This window comes from Phascolarctos cinereus, unplaced genomic scaffold, assembly GCF_003287225.1.
Source record: "Phascolarctos cinereus isolate Bilbo 61053 unplaced genomic scaffold, phaCin_HiC Scaffold_1;HRSCAF=81, whole genome shotgun sequence".
Taxonomy (NCBI): Eukaryota; Metazoa; Chordata; class Mammalia; order Diprotodontia; family Phascolarctidae; genus Phascolarctos; species Phascolarctos cinereus.
Genome location: NW_027555514.1, coordinates 231,318,135 through 231,337,909, shown reverse-complemented (window position 1 = coordinate 231,337,909; position 19,775 = coordinate 231,318,135). Strand labels below are relative to the sequence as shown.

Genomic DNA, 19,775 nt, shown 5'->3' with positions numbered 1-19,775 from the left:
GACAGCCAGAGAGAATGAACTGAGCTGAGAGATAGAATGTCTTGTTCATGAAACAGCCAGGAGGCCAGTGTCACTGGATCAAACAGCATATACTGGGGAGGGGTTATGGTATAAAAAGACTAGATAGGTAGGAGGGGCTAGGTTATAACAGTTCTTGAATGTCAAACAGAGCATTTTGTATTTCTCCTGGAGATAATAGGAAGCCATTGGAGTTTATCGTGTGTCTGTGTATGTGTGTGTGTGTGTGTGTGTGTGTGTGTGTGTGTGTGTGTGTGTGTCTGTCTGTCTGTCTGTGTCTGTGTCTGTGTCTCTGTCTGTGTGTGACATGGTCAGACCTGTCCTTTAGGGAAATCACTTAAGTGGCTAAATGAAGGATGGATTGCAGTGGGGAGAGGCTTGAGGCAAGTGGACCCACTAGCAGGCTTTTAGCAATAATCCAGGTGTGCAGTAATGAGGGTCTGTGTCAGAGAGATGGCAGTGTCAAAGGAGAGAAGGTGGCATATTCAAAAGATATTGCAAAGGTGAAATCAACAGACCTTGGTAAAAGCTTGGGTATGGGGTGGGGGGTGAGAGAAAGTGAAGAGTCCAGTATGACTCCTCGGTTATGAGCCTGAAGGATGGGAGATCATGTTGCCCTCTATATCAATAGGGAGGGTATGTATGTGTGTGCATATGGGGTTGAGGGGAGTTTTGGGGGAAAATTATCATGAGTTCCATTTTGGATACATTGAGTTTCAGATATCTACTGGACATCCAGTTTGAGATATCTGAATGGCAATTGGAGACGCAAGATTGGAGGTCGGCAGAGAAATTGAGTCAGGAAAGGTAGATTTGAGAATCATCAGCATAGATATGGTAATTAAATGCATGGCAGTAATGAGATCACTAAGTGAAGTACTATAGAGAGAGAAGAGAAGAGGGCCAGAATAGAAGCCTGTGGGATACCTACAATTAGAGGGTGTGATCTGGAAGAGGATCCAGCAAAGGAGATAGAGAAGGAACAGTCAGATAAGTAAGAGAAACAGGAGGAAGTGGCATCCTGAAAACCTAGAGAGAAAAGAATATCACTTGACGCTGTCAGGTGATTGGTGGTGTCAAAGGCTGCAGAGAGGGCAAGGAGAATGAAGATAGAGAAGAGGTCATTGGATTTGGCAACTAAGATCACAGGTAATTTTGGAAAGTGCAATTTCAATGGAGTGATAAGATCAGAAGCCAGACTGCATGGGGTTAGTTAAGGAGAGAGTGGGAGCAAAGTGGAGCTACCTATTGTAGATGGCCTTTTCAAGGAGTTTAGCTAAAAAGGTCAGATAGAGGATGGAAAAAGCAGAGGGGAAGGAAGGAACGTGTGAGATTTGTTTTAGGATAGGGAAGACATGGGCATGTTTATAGGCAGTAGGGAATGGGTTAGTAGACAGAGAAAGATTGAAAATAAGTGAGTGAGATTAACAGAGGAGGTGGGATGGAATGGGATCACAAGAAGAGGGGTCAGCCTTGGTAAAGAGTAAGGTCACTTCATCATTTGAGATGGGCTAAAGGAGGAGATCATGGCAGATTGCAACTGAGTGAGAAGAGGTGAGGAAGAAGGAAGAAGAGGATGCTCATGGCAAATGGTCTCAATTTTTTTTTCTGTAAAATATAAGGCAAGATTCTCATCTTAGAAGGTGAGAGTAGAAGGGGAACTGTGGGAGTTTTGAGGAAGGAAAAGGTTTGGAAGAGCTGTTGTGGAGAGTGGTTTAGTGAGTTAAAAAAGGAAAGTATAGTATAGAATTGCCTAGCAGCAATCAGGGCAAGGTTTAGATTGTATATCATAAGTTTGAGAGGGTCTACTCAGAATGATTGCATATTTTTTTCCACCTTTGTTTAGCAGCACATAGGTGGTAAGTGGTGAATGTGAAGTAAGGCTGAGGCTTGGCTGGATATAATTGCAGATATAAGGAGGCTAGGGATTCAGGAGAAGAGGACAGTGTAGAGTTGAATTGGTTCACCAAGGGATCAAGATGGAGAAAATAGAAGAGAGTAGTTAGGTTAGGGGAGATAGCTTGGGAGATAATCGAGGGGCCATGGGATTGGAGGTCATAGTACAAATGAAGAGTAGGCTTTTTGTAAGGGAAGGCAAAGGGAAAGTTGAATAGCTAATAGATTATAGCCAAATAAGGGGATTTCAGAATTCTTGAACACAGAGGTGGTACATTTGTGGGCAATGGCAAGATCCAGGGTATGACCATCTTTGCGTGTGGCTGAAGTGGGGTGGAAGATTAGCTCATGGGAAATGAATAGATTGAGGAACTGATTGTTTGGGGTGTTCGAAGGAGAGTCAGTATGTATATTGAAGGGCAAGAGTTGGGGAGGAAAGAAAAATTGTGAACCAGGTACTGAACTCACTGAGGAAGAAAGAAAGAGCCTTGGGGGTCTGTAGACAACAACTACCAGAATTTTGATTGGGTGGTAGATATGAACAGCATGAACCTTAAGGGCAGAGAGGTTACTGAGTGATGAAGCAGGGGGAGAAACTCATCTGCTCCCATGGATTTAATGAGCATGTCTATGTAGATGATTCCCAGAAATATATATCCAGGCCCATTCTGTTTCTTGAGCTACATTCCAACATCACCAATTATTTATTTTTAAACATTTTAACTAGACATCCCAAAGAAATTGTAGACTCATCATAGCCAAAACTCAGTTCATCGTCTTTCCTTCCAAAGGGCACTGTTACTGAGCCACACTATTACTAGCAGGGGCACCATGATTCTGCCAGTCCAGCCTCAGTCTCATCCTTAACTTCTTACCCACACCATGCATCCAAACAGATGTCAAATCCTGTCATCTCTGTCACCACATCTTTCATATACTTCTTCTGACCTAGTTCTGGGGCAGAGAGAGAGGAGGGAACGGAAGAGAAACAGGGAAAGGAGGAAGGGAAGAAAGAAAGAGGAGGAAAGAGACAGGGAGGGAGGGAAGAAGCAAGTTGGATCAATCCCCAAACTGAAAGTTTCTGCCCTATTAATCTAAAGGATAGAACAAGCATATCAAGGGAAGTGACTGAAACCTTACTCCTCAGTAAAACTGGGTGGCTGAGGTCCATAATTACTGGATCAAAAGTTTCACAGTGGTGCATGAATTGTTTAAAAAAGAATTACCAACCTTCTCTCAGGCTTGATCCCATCTTTCTTAATAGAAAGTATCACATTTCAGCTACCAAAGGATGACGGTGGCTGTGTCCCATCCAAATAGAAGCCCGTTAATGTGTTTGTGCTCTTTGGAAAGCATGTACTGCTTGTATTACTAATATCAGATGAGAAGCAAGAAAGGGTGAGCCACAGAGTTCCAGGGGTGCAAAGAGCAGCTTATCTTCAATTTGGTAACTATTGAACACCCTCCCACCCCAAACATTTTAACATTTCTGCTGCCTTTGTTGATGATCTCAAAGCCTTTGACTGTCTAGTTCTGCCCTCATGGCATATTCATGTCCTACAACAGAGCCACATATTGTGAGAACTCTAGAGTGTTTGGCATTCACATGGAAAACTACTGTATTTAAAACTTGCCAACAAGACTATAATGTTTAGGACAATTGATATAAAATATGGACAGTTCTGCCTAGCCTTACTGTGTACAATGTTCTCCTGGTTCTGCTCATTTCACTTTGCATCAGTTCGTGTAAGTCTTTCCAAATTTTTCTGAGAGCTCATTTTTTAAAGCATGATAGTATTCCATCACAATCATATACAACAACTTGTTCAGCCATTCCCCAATTGATGGACATCTCCTCAATTTCTAATTCTTTGCCACCACTAAAAGAGCTGCTATAAATATTCTTGTACATATAGGTCCTTTCCCTTTTTGTTTTCTATCTCTTTGGGATACAGACCTAGTAGTGGTATAGCTTTGTCAAAGGGTATGCGTGGTTTTACAGCCCTTTGGGCATAGTTCCAAATTACTCTTCAGAATGGATGAATCGGTATATAACTTCATCAACAGTACATTAGTGTTTTAATTTTCCCACATCCTCTCCAACATTTGTCATTTTCCTTTTTTGTCAAATTAGCCAATCTGACAGGTGTGGGGTAGTAGTTTAGAGTTGTTTTGATTTGCATTTCTCTAATCAATAGTGATTTAGAGCATTTTTTTCATGACTAGAGATAGCTTTACTTGCTTTGTATGAAAACTGCCTGTTCATATCTATCTTTGACCATTTGTCAATTGAGGAATGGCTCTTATTTCTATAAATTTGACTCCATTTTCTATATGTTTGAGAAATGAAGTCTTTATCAGAGAAATTCACTGAAAAAACTTTGTTTTCACAATAATGATTACCAACTATGTATTTCCTTCCATCCTATTTTCCTCCTGTTTATCCTACTCTCTCTCTCTCTCCTTTTACCCTGACCATTCTCAAAAGTGTTTTGCTTCTGACTTGTACCTCCCCCAAACTGCCCTCTCATCTATCAGCTTCGCTCTCCCCCCCCCCTCTTATCCCCTTCTCCTTTTACTTTCCTGTATGGTAGGATAGATTTCTACACTCAGCTGAGTGTGTGTATTATTCTCTCTTTGAGCCAATTCCTAGGAGGGTAAGGTTTATGTGCACACCTCTCCTCTTTCCCCATTTACTCCTCCACTGTAAAATCTCTCGTCTCTTTTATGTCAGATAATTTATCCCATTCTGCCTCTCCCTTTCCCCTTCTCCAGTAAATTCTTCTTTCTCATCATTTAATTTTATTTTTTTAGATAACCATACCATTACATTCAGCTCACACCTCTACTTTCTGTCTATGTATACTTCTAACTGCCCTAATAAGGAGAAAGTTTTTAGGAGTTACAAATATCGTTTTCCCATGTAGGAATCTAAACAGTTTAACCTTGTTGAATCTCTCATGAATCTCTTTCCTGTTTACGTTTTTATGCTTCTTTTGCATCTTGTATTTGAAAGTCAGATTTTTTATTCAGCTCTGGCCCTTTCATTAGGAATATTCAGAAATCCTCTATTTCATTCAATATCTACTTTTTCCCCTGAAAAATTATACTCAGTTTTTCTGGGTAGGTGATTTAGTTGTAATCTTAGTACTTTTGCCCTCTTGAATATCATATTCTAAGACCTCTTATCCTTTAATGTAGAAGCTGCTAAATCTTGTGTTATCCTGACTATGGATCCAAGGTATTTGAATTTTTTTCTTTTTTGGCCACTTGCAGTATTTCCTCTTTGACCTGGGAGCTCAGGAATTTGGCTATAATATTGCTGGGAGTTTTCATTTGGGATCTTGTAGGAAGTCATTGTTTCAATTTCTATTTTACCTTCTGGTTCTAGACTATCAGGGCAATTTTCCTTGATAATTTTTTTTTTGATGTTTAAGCTCTTTTCTTGATCATGACTTTCAGGTAGTCTAATAATTCTTAAATTATTTCTCCTGGATCTGTTTTCCAGATCTATTGTTTTTCTAATGAGATATTTCATGTTTTCTTCTATTTTTTCATTCTTTTGATTTTGTTTTGTTGTTTCTTCTTGATGTCTCATAAAGTCATTAGCTTCCACTCGCTCAATTCTAACTTTTAAGGAATTATTTTCTCCAGTGAGCTTTTGTACCGCCTTTTCTATTTTGCCAATTCTATTTTTTTAAGGAGTTCTTCTCTTCAGTGAATTTTTATATATCTTTTTTATATATATCTTTTTCCATTTGGCCAATTTTCAAGACATTCTTCTCTTCATTGGGTTTTTGTGCCTCTTTTTACCATTTGGCCTGTTCTGTTTTTTAAGGTCTTATTTTCTTCAGTATTTTTTGTGCCTGCCTTTTTTACCAAGCTGTTGACTCTTTTTTTTATGATTTTCTTGCATCACTCTCATTTCTTTCCAATTTTTCCTCTACCTCTCTTAGATGAATTTTTAAAATCCTTTTTGAGCCCTTCCATAGCCTGAGGCCAATTCATATTTTTCTTTCAGGCTTTAGGTGAGGAGTTTTTGACTTCTTCTGAGAGTGTTTTGATCTTTCTTGTTGCCAGAGTAACTTTCTATGGTCAGAATTTTTTCTGCTATTTTCTCATTTTCCAGCCTATTTATTGACTTTTAACTCTATGCTCAAGTGGGGCTCTGCTTCCAGGGTGGAGGGGGCACTGACCCAAGCTTTTTTTGTACAGGTTTTTTGTACAGCTGTTTTCAGAGAGAATTCTGGGGACCTCTAAGTTTTTGGCTCTTCCAAGGTGGTCTGATCTAGGGAGAGGTGTGTTTACTACTCTCCTGTACTGTGCACTGGTTTGTGAGTGACCACAAGCACTCCTTTCCACCCTGGAATTATGACCAGGATTCCTGCTTCCTTGTGGCTGCAAGTTCTGAGATGCTAGTGCTCCTCCTTGCAATGGGACTATGACCCAGGGCTGTGACCCAGATCCAAGTAGAGGCAATGCAATAGAGTCCTGCCCCTGCTGCCAGCAAAGGGACCCCATAAATCTCCTTCTGACCCATTGTCAAATCACCTTACCCCTTGTGGGCTGAGAGATTTGGAAACTGCCAGGGCTGCCACTGATTCAGTCACCCCGAGGCCTGTTCCTGGTTTGCTGGGGCCAGGTCTACCCTAGTGTGGCCTACACTCAACTGTGCTCCTCTCTCACCTTGGTGCAATAGACCCTTCCTGATGACCTTCTAAGTTGTCTTGGGCTGGAACATTGTTTCACTTCATTTTTTTTGTGGGTTGTGCTGCTCTAGAATTTGTTTAGAGTCATTATTTAAAGGTATTTGGAGGGGTTTGGGGGAGAGCTTAGGTGAATCCTTGCCTTTACTCTGCCATCTTGGCTCCATCTCCTATGCCTAGCATAAACACGTTATCATCTTGCCTAAATAGAATTTAGTGTGACTTCCAAATCAAAGAGGGAGTCATGTCCAAATATTAGTCACTTGATTATATGTATGTATGTGTTTGTATATATATGTATAATCTTGAGATATATGGTTCTATAAAAAAGAAAGGAAAAACAACACATCAAAGAGTTTCTTTATCTAATACAGGGGTTCCTTAAACCTTTTTGTACGTGTATTCTGGACCCCTTTAGAAAGCTTATGAAGCTGATGGACTGCTTCTCAGAAGAATGTTTTTAAATGCACAAAATAAAATATATGAGATTACAAAGAAAACCAATTATAATGAAACACAACTATGAAATTAAAGGCAACAACAACTTCATGGACCCCAGAATAAGAATCCACGGTCTAATGGAACTTTTTTCAAGAGATGCCATTTGAACTCAATAAGCATAAAGTTCTTAATACATGCCAAGTAAAAAGAGAGGCTGAAGGCTTCAAGCTTGAATTCAGATTTCAAATTGAATGATGATAACGGATACTTATAAATACCTTGGTGTCTTCCAGTAAAAATGCACTGGGCATAAAGTTACCATGGAAGAAGCCATGGCTAAGTAAGTTAGGACTTACTGTCATAGTGAAACTAAAGCTTGTAAGGAAAAACACTTTAAAACAATTCACATCAATGTAATACTAGCCTTAAAATACTTTTAGAACCATAAAATGTTTCCACTCCTAACAGATTTGGAAAGTATTCTAACAGCAACCTGTAAGATATTAATGAGACCCGGGGTCCGTCATCCTAAGGCAGCTGTGGAAAGATTAGTACTATCTCATCATTAAGGAAGAAGACAATTTTTAGACTTCTCGGAGCGCATGAGAAAAAGATTAAAAATTTACAGAAATCCTTTTAGAACCAGCAGACATCACTTTACTGGTCATTAGTAAAAGTTGACAATAGGAATATACCATCATATTTGCTGGACCTAATGAAAAGTGGTTTACCTCCAAATGGAGTCTCTGGCATGAATAAGACCCAAGAGTGGAATCCAAAGGCCTACCATGAGTTGAATCCATATGAACTCAACCAACAATGTGTCAAAGATGCACTGAACAAATGGATGTTGTACAGACATGGAAAGAAAGGTTTATGATGGCAATTCAAGACCAAGTCATTGGCACTAGGAATTACGGATGGGTTGTCCTTAAGGAGGCCAAACTTATTGATCCGTGCTGATTGTGCCAGGAGATGATAGTAGCTGAGCGGCCCATCTTTGCAGGCTTTAAAAATTTAGCACCTACCAATTACCCAGCAAGACACAACCTGGTGGCTAGAGTTATACATGAAATGCCTACTTGTCTTTCATGGACTGACAGATAAATCTCCACCCTGTAACTATAGACTTCAAAATATCCTGGATCATTAGCCAATTAACTTTGACAGAACTGGACTATTTTCACAGACTAACTGTTGTTCAAAATCCTAGACATAACAGTTGAGCCATAAAAACTGAAGAAAATCATTTTAATAGCAGAAACCGTATCAAATATTCATAATCTCTAAGCTAAATGGAATTTTAAAAAAACCTTTTAAAATATAGAGGCCTAACAGAAGAAATCAGCCATGTGGAAATAGGAAGAGGTACATATCACACCCACTATCCTGTCTATTGTTATCCACATCACATCTGTGAACTACAGTGACTTTTAGTCATCCAGTACTTTTAGTCACTTACAGTAAAGCAAGTATTTTATCCACCTATGCAATAATCCTTGGAATGTTAAATATAAAAGAATAATAGCAGAATAGTAACTTGTTCAAAGACCATTTCTATCTGAACTGCATTTAAAAAATGAGGACAAGATGAAAAGTAATAACTTATATTAATATAATGTTTTATGATGTGCAAAGCTCTTCATATATTATCTTATTTGATTCTTACAATAATCTTGTGAAGTAGATGCTTTTATATTATCCCCATTCTAGAGGTGAGGAGAGGATAAGTGATTTACTTAGAGCTAATAAATGTCTGGAGCCAGCTAGGTGGTGGAATGGATAGAGCAATGAAAACTCATCTTCACAAGTTCAAATCCAGCCTCAGACATTTACTGGCTTTGTGACCCTGGGCAAATCACTTAACCTTGTTTGCCTTAGTTTTTCATCTGTAAAATGAGCTGGAGAACAAAATGGCAAACCACTCCAGTATCTTTGCCAAGAAACCCCCTCAATGGGGCAGCTAGGTGGTACAGTGGATAGAGCTCCAGCCTTGGAGTCAGAAGGACCTGAGTTCAAATTTGACCTCAGATACTTGACACTTACTAGCTGTGTGACCCTGAGCAAGTCATTTAATCCCAACTGCCTCACAAATAAAAAAAAAAGCAACCCCCTCAAAAAAAAAGGGTCACAAAGAGTGGGACACAACTGAAACAGCTGAACAACAATGAGTGTTTGATGCTAAGGTGTCCTAACTCCAAATTCAATGCTTTCTCCGCTGTACCATAACTTTAGTTTACCTGACAATATTTAGGGGTTTTAATGGATTACAAACTCAGTATAAGTCAGTATGGCGGAGTTCATGTGATCATGGCCTACACTGAGAAGGTATAGCTTCCAGGCGTAATGAAAGGAGACCCACTGTATTCCACCATAGTCAGACTACATCCAGAGTATTGTGGTCAGTTCTGGGCATTTTTACAAAGAACATCAATGAGCATCCAGAGGAGAGCAACTAGAATGATGAAGAGCCCTGAATTCATGCCAAGTGAGAATTGAAGAGACTGGGAATGTTTACCCTAGGTAAGAGAAGACTCAGGAGAACTGAGATGGTTTTCAATCAACAAGCTTTTATTATGTTTCTGCTATCTTGTTTCTTCCTCCGCAATATCTCTTACATCTTTTACCTTTCCTCTATACACAGGGCTACCATTTAAGTTTAGGTCTTCATCACTTTTTCTTTTTTTTTTGGCTAGGCAATGAGGTTAAGTGACATGCCCATGGTCACACAGCTAGTAAATGTCAAGTGTTTTGTCTGAGGCCAGATTTGAACTCAGGTCCTCCTCATTCCAGGGCCGGTGCTCTATCTGCTATGCCACCTAGCTACCCCTTCATCACTTTTTGCCTGAGCTAGTACAGGTGATGTGACTTGCCCAAGGTCACACATAGAAAACAGAAGTCTAGCCTAGGTCTGATGATTCCAATTATGTCACTGTTTCATTGCACTAGATGTACAATATTGTAATATTCTGACATTTGTCCCAGCCTTTCCAATCTATTGTAAGAGCCTCCTCACCTATGTCCCTGCCTCAAGATTCTCCTGTCTTCCAATCTGTAGAGACTAATATCACCAGCTGCCCAGTGGGCATTTTGAATTGGGCATCCCTTAAGCATCTCAAATTTAGCATGTCCAAAATGGAGCTCATCATCTTACACTCACACCTCCTGCAAACTTTCTATTACAACCTTGAGCATCACCATCCTTGCAGTCACAAAAGTTCAGTCTTAGTGTATTATCCTTAACTCTTTTCTCCCTATTTCTTCCACATGCCAGTAGCCAGATCTTGTCTTTTTTGTCACCATTCACACTGTCCTAGTTTAAGTCCACATCTCCTACCTAATCTGGAACTCAAGAAGGGGACTAAAGATGTGTGTATGTATCTTTGTAAAAGTTTGTGTATACACACATACATATATGTTGTGTACACATATGCATATGTTGTGTATGCCCATGTGTGTTGTATATTATCTGTGTGTCTATTCATATATGTATAAATGCATGTGTGTGTATCATCTATGTAGACATGGTCATTGAACCCATGGAAACTGATCAAATCACCAAATGAGAGAAAGTAGAGAGAAAAGGGAGCCCGGGACAAAGGTAATGGGGTACATGCATAGATGATGAGTCAGCAAAGGAGATTGAGAAGGATTGTCCAGAGAGATAGATGGAGAAACAAGAGAGAACAGTGTCACAAAAACAGGGAGGGAGAAGGAGAGAGGAGGAGAGAGAGAGAGAGAGAGAGAGAGAGAGAGAGGAGAGAGAGAGAGAGAGAGAGAGAGGAGAGAGAGAGAGGAGAGTTAGCTAAATGTTAAAAGGTCAAGGATCAATGTGAGGACTGAGAAAAGGCCATTAGACCTGGCAGTTAAGAGCCCATTGGTAACTTTGGAGGGAGCAGTTTCGGTTGAATGGTAAGTTCAGAGCTAAATTTTAGAGGCTTTAGAAAAGAGAAGAGAGGAAGTGGAGGCACCGAGTGTAGATAATTTTTTAAAGGAGTTTGACAAAGAGAGGAGACATAGAATAATAGTTTGAGAGGACGGTAGGATCTAGTGAGGGCTTTAATATCTGAGGGGCAGTCACGTGTATGAGGTATCCGACTTGTTCTCTTTGGCAGGCATAGAAACAATGACGGGGGGAGGGAATGAAGGAGGTGGATTTCAATGAAGTAACTTTATCCTCAAAGTGAGGAAAAACTTTGGTCCAGAAGGTGGATCGGCTGTGTTGAAAGGCAACAGATTGTTCCAGAAAAGGTCAGAAGACCACTTAGCTGCTGTGTGGTAGTGGGGATTCTTCTTCCAACATGAATTGGGCTCAGTATTCACTGAGATCTCTTCCAACCTAGGAATTTTCAGATTCTGTGAACTGCCTGGAAGAATCCCAGAGATTGGAAGCTTCCCCTGTGGTATATCACAGCACACAGGCAGCTGGGTTTAGTGGATGGAGCAACAGACCTGGAATCATAAAGACGTGGGTCTAAATACTGCCTCTGTGACTTTTGTTGTTGTTCTGTCACATCCAACTCTTCAATGACCCCAAGGACCATAGCGTGCCAGGCCCTTCCATCCTCCACTCTCTCCTAAAGTCTGTCCAAGCTCATGCTTCTTTCTTCCATAACACTATCTATCTTTATAACACTGAGCCTCAGTTATCTCATGTGTTAAATGAGGGAATTGAACTGGGTGACCGTTAAGATCTTTTCCATCTCTAAATCTGTGATCTTGTGATGCTTTTTTGATATAGAAAAGCACCAGCAATCTCTCATTGGGTACTGACTGCACAGTGACCCCCTCCCCTCCAACCAAGAGACTTGCTATATATGCAACAGGACCACAATGTTGGGAACATGAGATTAAGTAAGCCAATTAAATAATGACTTACCTCAGGCAACCATATGAGGTTCTCTGAGATAACTTGTATCTTAACTCTGCTCACTTTTACTGGAAGGATGCAAAACCCAGAAGTTTGTCTGAAGTGGATTGGACAGAGGCAGGCCAAAGAAAGAAAGCAGCTTATGCTTAGTGTAAAGAGATCCTTAAAATTTTAAATGGTTTCCATCTATCATACAGCATAAAACATGGATGGATTTGACTTTCATTCACTATATAAATCAAACCTTATTCTGATGATGCACTTAGCAGCCTATTAGAGGCAATCATTCACCTATTACCAGCTGCTTAAGCAATAGACTGGAGGTAGCTTTGTCACCCAACAGTTGTAGCTTTTGAGGGCCAGATGTCAATTTACCCAGAATAAATGCATCCTGATTTGAATACAGTTTTTCCTAAATTTAAGAGGTTTTTTTTGTTAATTTCTTTTTGTTTTGTCTTTGGTTTGGACCCATGATTCATTGTGTGAAACTTCCTAAGTGAGAACTACTTCCACCAGTTCAAATTAGCAACTCATCTGAAACTCCATCCATTGATGCAAACTGGCAAGCCATCTCTACGTCATCATCATGGAGGCTTGTCTGGGGTGCCGACTTGGTCGTGGTCACACAGCTACTTTTGGTGTTGTTCAGTAGTATCCAGTGCTTCATGACCCCATGGACCATAGCCTGCCAGGCCCTTCTCTCCTCCACTATCTCCTGAAGTCTCTCCAAGCTGATCTTTCTGACTGCAAGGCTGGCCTCTCCTTATACCGCACTGCCTTTCTGTGGTGATAGACTCATTGTATATGAGCTCCTGGAAGTCTGGAATGGGATGTAGCCTCTAATTCTCTTGGTATAGCACCTGGTCATTGTGGGAACTTTGAGCAAGTGGAAAAGATAGATGTCTTCCAGAGCTCGAGTGTGGAGCCAGAAGTTGAACAAAAGGCTGGATAGGACACATGATGTGTTTGTCCCTCTGCCTGTGACATTCCTCTGCAGACCCTTTCCATCTGTATTCACAGTAATCCTTCACTGAGCTTCCTGATGATTGAACTGTTAACTCAAGCTTTTCTTTCCTCCTTATTTTAAGGCTTCATATCCTAACAGAACAGTTGCCTGTTCTGAAAACAAGGATACGTTAATGGTCTCTTTGATGCGTGCCAACCTTGAAAACACAATATTCGTTAAAGGAGCCAGCAGGCCATTTCATTGTGTCTTTAGCTAGAGAATTAAAGTGTCCATTTCACCATTCAGAAGCCATGGGCTAAAGGAAGAAATAATGAAAACTGGGCATGCTTTTGAAATTTTTTTTTTTTGGTAAAAAAAAACCACTTCAATTTCTAAGTTGTCATAGAATTGGCCCTTGTCATACCTTTTACATAAGGGTGATAAAATGGTGTTCGTATCCCTTTTCTTATCTGTTCAACCCAATTTTCACTCATAGACTTCTTGTATACTCATACTGATAGTGCTTAATAGTGGAGATGTTATTTCAGAAGGGGAGCAATCATAGAATAGTCATACAGTGCATCATGTCTTCTCGGAGCATAGCCAAGAATGGATTTCCAATGTGTGAGGAGTGGAGATGGTCACCCAAACCATTGATCTCTCATTAATAATATGACTTGTGTCGTCGTTGCAGTTAAGTTGTTTTTTCAGTTGTCTGACTCTTTGTGGCCCCATTTGAGGTTCTGTTGGCAGAGATACTGGAGTGATTTGCCATTTCCTTCTCCAGCTCATTTTACTAATGAGGAAACTGAAGTAAACAGGATTAAGTGAGTTGCCTAGGGTCACATAGTAAATGTCTGAGGCTGGATTTGAACTCAGGTCTTTATGACTTCAGGCCCAGTACTATATGCACTGTATCACCTAGCAGCCCCAATCTAGCCATGGAACATAGATTTAGAACTGAAATGTAGCTTAGAGGTCATTAAGTCTGACCCTCTAAGTTTACATATAAAGAGACTGAAGCCCACAGCAGGGTAGTTACCTACTTGTGGTCATAATGGTAGAAACTGGCAGAACAAGGACTTGGCCCCGGTCTTTTGATTCCAAATTCAACCCTCCTTCCACCACACAATGCTAGGTCAGTGTCCACCTTCTCTGACTTAACAGCAGCATCGATGCCCTGATGCATTTAAGTGACTCCTGAAAATATCCTGCCATTTTTTTCAGCTCTAGGCAATGAATTGTGGTGGTGTGAAAACAGCAGGATGTTGAGTTGGTGGACCGGGTTTCAGGCCCAGCCCTGATATTTAACCTGGGTGACATTAAGTCATTCAATTTGGTTTTCTCTCTATCATCTATAGAATGATGATAATAATAATACTTGCCCTATTTACTTCAAAAGGTCATTGTGAAGAAAATGCTCTATAAACTATAAAGTATTATGTATCTGGAGCTATTATCATCTGTTTCAAAAACACATACCTGTAAACACTCTATAGCCTGCTCTTCCCCTAAGTCTCTGAGCTGTTCCATCGCCTCCAGGTATTTGTGCTGTTCTGATGCACATTATGAGATGAGTTCCAAGAGGCTTAGCCGTCCAGACCAATCAGTGCTCTGGACTCTTAACACCTTAAGGGGGAGGTGTTGGCTTCTGAGTCAGTCCAACCGCAAGCAATTATTGAACACCTATTCTATGCCAGGCTCTAGGTGCTGGGGATCCAGAAGCAGAAACAGAATACCCCTGCCCTCCGGAGCTTCCATTCTATCAAGGGAAACAATGTGTCCCTGTGTAATTTTATCCTGCTAATACTGTAAATTATTTGTGTGCCTCTTTATATTCTCTTCCAGAAACTTAAATGGAATCCAGTCAGATAGATTATTCATAGTTTTCTGTTATCTAGGACAATGAGTCCCTTCATTGGCACTGATAATCTTGAGTACACTGGCTCTATTTTCAGAAATCAAAGATCTGAGGTTGCTACTTTCCCTGAGAGAGTTGAATGAAAATTTTACCTGAAATGACATCTTTTGAAGATACTATCCTATAGCTTCCTACCTAAATATCTACATATATTTATATGTAAACATATTTGTGTGTAGGGATAAATGTCTGTATAGTTATGTAAGGATATAGACATATGAATATGTGAGGGATAGTCATGCATGTATACATATGCACATGTGTTTATATTATCAAACTTAATATATGCAAATACATATATAACATATACATATCACATGATGCATATATTGCATATACTCACATATATGCGCAACATATCCCCAGTGACCACATATTCATTTTACATGCATATAATACATATACACACATGTGCCTATATAGACACATGCATGTATAAACAGATATTCACACATGCACAACACATACATGTAAGACATACACACTCATATGTACACAAATACACCTATGGACATACGTGTGTGCGTGCGCGCCTATGTAGGCATGTGTGTGTACACATAGACATACTGTATAAATATACATACGTGCACATTTATATACCTACATAGACACATACATAAAGACACATATTGACACCTTATAGACACAAACATATACACATATACAAATACAATATCTATATGCATGCTATGTATACACACATAGAGACATTTATATAAACATGTATATACATATATAGATACACATATTGACACATACGCATACGCACATATATCTATACATATTGATGTATACTAGTATATATACATACACACTTATACACGTATATAGACACAGATATACATATGCCTATATAATTGACATATGCACATATATACACATATAATACATACGCACATGCTATATAGACCAGGAGTAGGGAGCCTGCAGCCCTGAGGCCACATGTGGGCCTCAATGTGAAGTTTGGATTCCATCAAAGGGCCACACTTGAGGACCTAGAAGGCCACATGTAGCTTCAAGGCCACATGAAATAGACACACATATAGACACTTATATAGACACATATACATATACACAGATATTTGCACTTGTATAGACACAAATACATACACATATGCACATATATACATACCTATTTAGACACATGCACACATATATGCACATACATATATGCATACATATCCACACATACACACACATATATTCTTGCTTCTTTCAAAACCAACCACAGCCTTTCAGTCTTGCCCTCTGTGCTTTTCTTTCAGATGAACAAGAGAGCTCTGGAGCCATAATTTACACTGTGGAGCTCAAGCGCTATGGAGGCCCCCTTGGCATCACGATTTCAGGAACAGAGGAGCCTTTTGATCCCATCATTATCTCCAGCCTCACTAAAGGAGGATTAGCAGAAAGGTAAAGTTTGAAGAAGCTGTTTCTTCCAGCCACATGAGAACTTGCTCTTTCTTCTTGCCCTGTCACTGGTTAGATTCCTTATACCTCCAGAAAGGACTGATCTCCACGTTTCAGTATCAATCAACAAGTATTTATTAAGCACCTACTGTAAGCCAGGCATGGCAGTAGGCATTGGGGATGCAAATATAATAGATGCAGCAATCTTTGCTTGTGAGTAGCTTACATTCAGGCAGCTGGATGGCACCATGTTGGACTCAGGAAGACATGAGTTCCAATCCAGCTTCAGACACTTACTAGCTGTGTGATCCTGGGCAAGTCACTTAACCTCTGTCTGCCTCAGCTGCCTTATCTGTAAAATGGGAATGATAGTAATAGCACCTACCTCCCAGGGTTGTTGTGAGGGTCAAATGAGATAATAACTGTAAAATGCTTAGCACAGTGCCTAGCCCATTAAAAAAGTGTTATACAAGTTTTAGCTATTGTTGTTATTATTATCATTATTATTCTGATGGTGGAGACAACATATATATGTGTGTGTGTGTATAGATATATAGAGATAGATAGTATATATGTGTATGTATGTATCGATATATAAGTATATATATAGATAATGTGTATGTATTGTGTGTATAGATATATAAGTATATATAGATAGCACATGTGTGTATAGATATGTAAGTATATATAGATAATATATGTGTGTGTCTATAGATATATAAGTATATATAGATAGTACACATATGTGTCTATAGATATAGGAGTATATCTAGATAGCACATATATATGTGTGTATAGATATATAAGTATATATAGATAGTATAGATATGTATGTGTGTATCTATAGATATATAAGTATATACAGATAGTATATATGCGTGCATGTCTGTAGATATATAAGTATATATAGATAGTACATATATGTGTGTATAGATATATAAGTATATATAGATAGTATATATATGTATGTGTGTCTATACATTTATAAGTATATATAGATAGTACATGTGTGTAGACATAAATATAGATAGTATATATGTGTGTATAGATATATAAGTATATATAGTTAGTACATATATGTGTGTCTATAGATATATAAGTATATGTAGATAGTACATATATGTGTGTGATAGATATATTAGTATGTATAGATAGTATGTATGTGTGTGTGTGTATATATAGGTACATAAGTGTATATAGATAGTATATATAGATAGATACAGATAGAATTATAGATAGAATAAAAATGCAAGGTAATTAAATACAAGGTAGTTTCAGAGGGGGTGCCCTGGCTGTTGAGGGGCTCAGGAAAGGCTTTAGAGCTCTCTGTGGCCCAGGTTGACATTGAGGGACATCACAGAGAAAGATGCTACTACCTGGGGCTGATGTGACTCTTTGGAAATTTATGATCTACGTTGATGAATAGTTTAGCTGTATTTCTCACAGCCCTTTGAAGGAAGATTTGTATCATGTTGGGTTGACAGAAGAGGAAGCAAAACTTCAGGTTGATTAAGAGTTTTATTCAAAGAAACACTGCTCGCTTGTGACAGCTCAGTATCCTGCTGTTTCCCCCTTGGTTCATTAGCTGCTGAGCCCCTCAGAATCCCAGGTGTGCTGTGTTAAGGCATAAGTGGGGTGGATTCTAAAGTTCTTAACTAGACTGACCATTCTTTATGTAAGTTCTCAGACAACCCTGAGGGCTGACATGAGCCCTTGGGGCTGTCCAAGAACACACAAACAGATCAGTCTATATCCTAGTTCTAATTCTGTCTCAGATACTTACTAGCTCTGCGACATTGGGCAGGCCACTTAGTCTCTTCTGTGTCTCAGTTTCTTCATCTGTAAAATGGAGAGAATAATAGCACCCATGTCACAGAGTTGCTGTGAGGATCAAATTAAATAACATGTAAAGTGATTGGCAAGTCTGAAAGCACTGTAAAAAATACGAGCATTTGTTGTTGTCATCCCTTTGACACATGGAGAGAGCTGAATTTATTTTTAAAACACTCTGCCTTCTCTTTCCTCTGTTTCCCCCATTCCCTTGAAAAATAAAATTTATGTATATGTATACACACACATATATACATACACATCTGTATGTGTACGTGTGTGTATACATATATACATACATATGTGTGTGTGTGTGTGTGTAAAAAGTGAAGTAAAACAGATTTCCACACTGGCCTTATCCAAGGACAGCTGAACAAATTATAGTGTATGAATATAAAGGAATACAATTGTGCCATAAGAAATTGTGAAAAAGACAATTTCAGAGAACCGAATTCTTAGAGATTTCCAAGGTTGGGAATCATGATTTGTATATAGGAAGAACTAGGATATTCCATGGGCTCAAATATCCTCCCATTTTCTAGGTTTTCCTTCCTCCTAATTCGTCTGTTTGACTTTCAGGGAGCTACTTTGCCCTATTGGGTTTTCATTTCCCCATCATTAAAATGAGAATATGGCAGGAGATGATTTCCAAGAGCTCTTCTAGCTCTCAAATCCTAATCCTTTTCTGCCTTACTAAGGGTGGCCTAGTGCAGAAATGTTTTAAGGCTCTCAGACACCAATACTAAATTGATGGAGGAGAACAATATAAAAATCTTTTCTTACTTGCTCAAGAATACATCCTATGGTTTCTTTCCTTCTACCCACCAGCCCGACAGTTTGCATTTCCAATTAAGAGAATATTAAAATTGAAGGGCTTTTAAAAAATCATCCACTGACCTCTTAGGGACCAGGGAGTTGCTGTAGGAGTCTAGAGTGCATTGCTTGTGAAGCTATCATATTATGAAAGATGAATTGTAGATAAACCATCAAGTGCAGAATCTACTTAGTTTTGTTTTTGTTTTTTTAGGCAATTGAGGTTAAGTGATTTGCCCAGGGTCACACAGCTAATAAGTGTCAAGTGTTTGGTCTGGGGTCACATTTGAACTCAGATCCTCCTGACCCCAGGGCTGGTGCTCTATCCACTGCACCACCTAGTTGCCCCCAGAATCTATTTAGTTTTGCCTCTTCTTGTATACTCAGTGCTTAGCACAGACACTGGTATGTAGTAGGTGCTTGATAACTGTTTATTGATTGATTGATTGATTGATTGATTGACTCCACATCCTGTATTTTATATGTACCTCTTTTCCGGTTCAGAAGTAGAAAAAATGTACGTGGCTTTCTGATAAGCTAACATGTCTAAAAGTAGATATTGGCAACTAAGGTGTGCCACTATGTATACAATGTTGGGAAACATGGATAGCGTGTTACAGACCAACACTAATACTACTCTGCAGACAAACACAAAAAAAAAATCTTTTTTTTTTCCCATATAACATGTCCGAATTTCCAGCGCAGTCAAGCATAGTGGATAGAATGCTGGACTTGATGTCAGAAAGACCTGGGATCCAATCCTACCTCTGATGCTTCCTAGCTGTATAACCAAAGGCAAATCATTTAACTTTGCTGAGCCTTCATTTCCTCATCTGTAAAATGGGGACCTACCTCAATGGATTGTTGTTAGGATCAACTGAATAATATTTGTAAAGCCCTAAGTACAGTTCCTGGCACAGAGTAAGC

At 39.3% G+C, this 19,775-nt stretch overlaps 1 protein-coding gene across 1 annotated transcript in view; it reads left to right on the top strand.

Moving 5' to 3' along the window:
- GRIP1 (glutamate receptor interacting protein 1) overlaps positions 1-19,775 on the top strand; it is a 230,696-nt gene that overhangs the window by 158,329 nt on the left and 52,592 nt on the right. The window contains exon 15 of the mRNA XM_078146166.1: positions 16,064-16,208. Within this exon, the coding sequence (XP_078002292.1) occupies positions 16,064-16,208 (145 nt within the window). The remainder of the gene's footprint in view (positions 1-16,063; positions 16,209-19,775) is intronic.